Here is a 1990-nt window from a genome sequence, read left to right as displayed (position 1 = left end):
CATAAAAAAGGTAATACATACAAAATATTAGATCTTGTGTGATTTAAACTATATAGAGAAAGATCTCTTTGTAAAAGTTATCAAATAATTGAAGGAGCAGGTTGATAATTATTCAAATTATTGTTCATCCATCTAACATTAGCCATTCACGGTCTAGTTTAGTGAGATTAAATTATATATTCATGATTTTCTTTGCATTTTTTATGCAAACAAATCATTCATGGTTGAATTCACATTAAACATGCAAAATAAATTATACAGAACGCATAAAATTAAATGCTAAAATTACATAGTGACTGTCGGTAGTACCATCTATAAATATAAGTTACCAAATTAGAAGATATTATATTTCTTATATACTATTTAATATAATTCAGGTACGACACTTCTCTTTCTTTCTCTTTTTCTTCTTTCATAAACTCTCAATTCTGGCCATAAATCTAACGCCACCGATTTCATCAATCTCTAATGTCCATACCCAGTTATCTAAAACCTATCAATATTCTCTAATGTATAAATATATATACGGTCCGTTCATTTTCATTTATCCAGTCATAAGTATAACGTTAAAAAAATGTTACAATATCTCTTATCACCTTAGTGTTATATATATTTCTGGGAGCTGCATAAGGTAACTAATTAATTAGAGAAATGTATTTTCTTATTGCAGAAATGGAATCCCAACTGCCTGCTACGTCCAAACCGTCAAATGAAGAAGAAACCTGCCCTAAAACCCCAGAAACATACAGGAAAATCATTTCAACTCTTCCCAGAGAAGATGGCTGGAAGGCTCACGGCGATCTTTGCCTATACCAAAACTTTTGGTGCTATTCCTATGGAATAGAAGGTGCCATGTTTGCTCAAGATCACTACAACGCTCAACCCACCGATATTTTTCTTTGCAGCTTTCCGAAAAGTGGCACCACTTGGCTCAAGGCCCTCACCTTCTCCGTTGTAACTCGAACTCATTTCGACAATTCCACAACCCCATTGCTCTTAAAGGGTCCCCATAATTGCCTTCCCTTATTGGAGATCGATTTTTGCAGGAAAGGAATAAAGCCAGAGCCGGGATCTCTTCCACTTGTGGCCTCCCATTTGCCGTACGCTTCGTTGCCGAAATCTATAAATGATTCAGGGTGTAAGATTGTTTACATTTGCAGAGAACCAAAGGATGCGTTTGTTTCTATGTGGCACTATACACGCAAGTTACCTCATGGAGTTCAGGAACCGATGTCTTTGGAAGAGGCTTTTGAGTTATTTTGCAAAGGAGTTTCTGATTTTGGCCCTTATTGGGATCATGTATTAGGGTTCTGGAAAGCAAGCTTGGAACGACCTGAGAAAATATTGTTCTTGAAATATGAAGATATGATGAGGGAGACGTTGTTGTATGTGAAGAGGATGGCGGAGTTCATGGGATTTCCTTTCTCCTTAGAGGAAGAGAACAAAGGGAAAGTAAGGAGTATAGTTGAGTTTTGTAGTTTTGAGAATTTGAGCAATTTGGAGATTAATAAGAGTGGAAAATATGCTCCACATATTCCCGTTGAGAACAAAACATTCTTTCGGAAAGGTAAAGTTGGAGATTGGAAAAACTATCTTACGCGTGAAATGGCTGAGCATTTGGATGAAATAACAGAGCAGAAATTGGGTAGATTTGACTTATCATTTGATGATGTATAAGCGTAGACAATATTCTTGTAATAAAGGAAAATAAAAATGTCGTGTTCTGTAAGGATTTGTTCGATTTACATATGTGGGTACTCTCTTCACATTTTCAATTTATTTGTTGGAAGTTCAAGTTTGTATTGTGTTTTTTCTTCTCCCTTTGATTTCCTCCTCTCCTTTTTATATTTCTTTCCTTCGTGGTTTTTCTCTGCCCTTTCTCTATTCTTTTTTTTTTTTCTCTCTTTCTCTCTCCTTCGCCTCATTTCCACGAGAAAAACTTACATGAGACAATCTTATCACCTCATCTTGATGATGTGACGAGACCGTA

The 1990-nt window shown here is 35.7% G+C and overlaps 1 protein-coding gene across 1 annotated transcript; it reads left to right on the top strand.

Annotated features, from left to right (window-relative positions):
* The first annotated feature begins 418 nt into the window (after positions 1 to 418).
* LOC116108602 (flavonol 4'-sulfotransferase-like) lies at positions 419 to 1775 on the top strand. Its single transcript, XM_031394844.1, has one exon. It carries the CDS (start codon positions 652 to 654, stop codon positions 1675 to 1677), a length of 1026 nt encoding a protein of 341 aa, XP_031250704.1. The 5' UTR covers positions 419 to 651; the 3' UTR covers positions 1678 to 1775.
* Positions 1776 to 1990: the final 215 nt, after the last annotated feature.

Source organism: Pistacia vera, unplaced genomic scaffold (genome assembly GCF_008641045.1).
Source record: "Pistacia vera cultivar Batoury unplaced genomic scaffold, PisVer_v2 Contig566, whole genome shotgun sequence".
NCBI lineage: Eukaryota > Viridiplantae > Streptophyta > Magnoliopsida > Sapindales > Anacardiaceae > Pistacia > Pistacia vera.
The sequence above is the reverse complement of the archived record's forward strand: the minus strand, read 5'-3'. Positions and strand labels throughout refer to the sequence as shown.

Bases quoted from the DNA above. Each gene is read 5' to 3' on its own strand.
- LOC116108602 (XM_031394844.1), top strand. From the start codon at position 652: ATGTATTTTCTTATTGCAGAAATGGAATCCCAACTGCCTGCTACGTCC.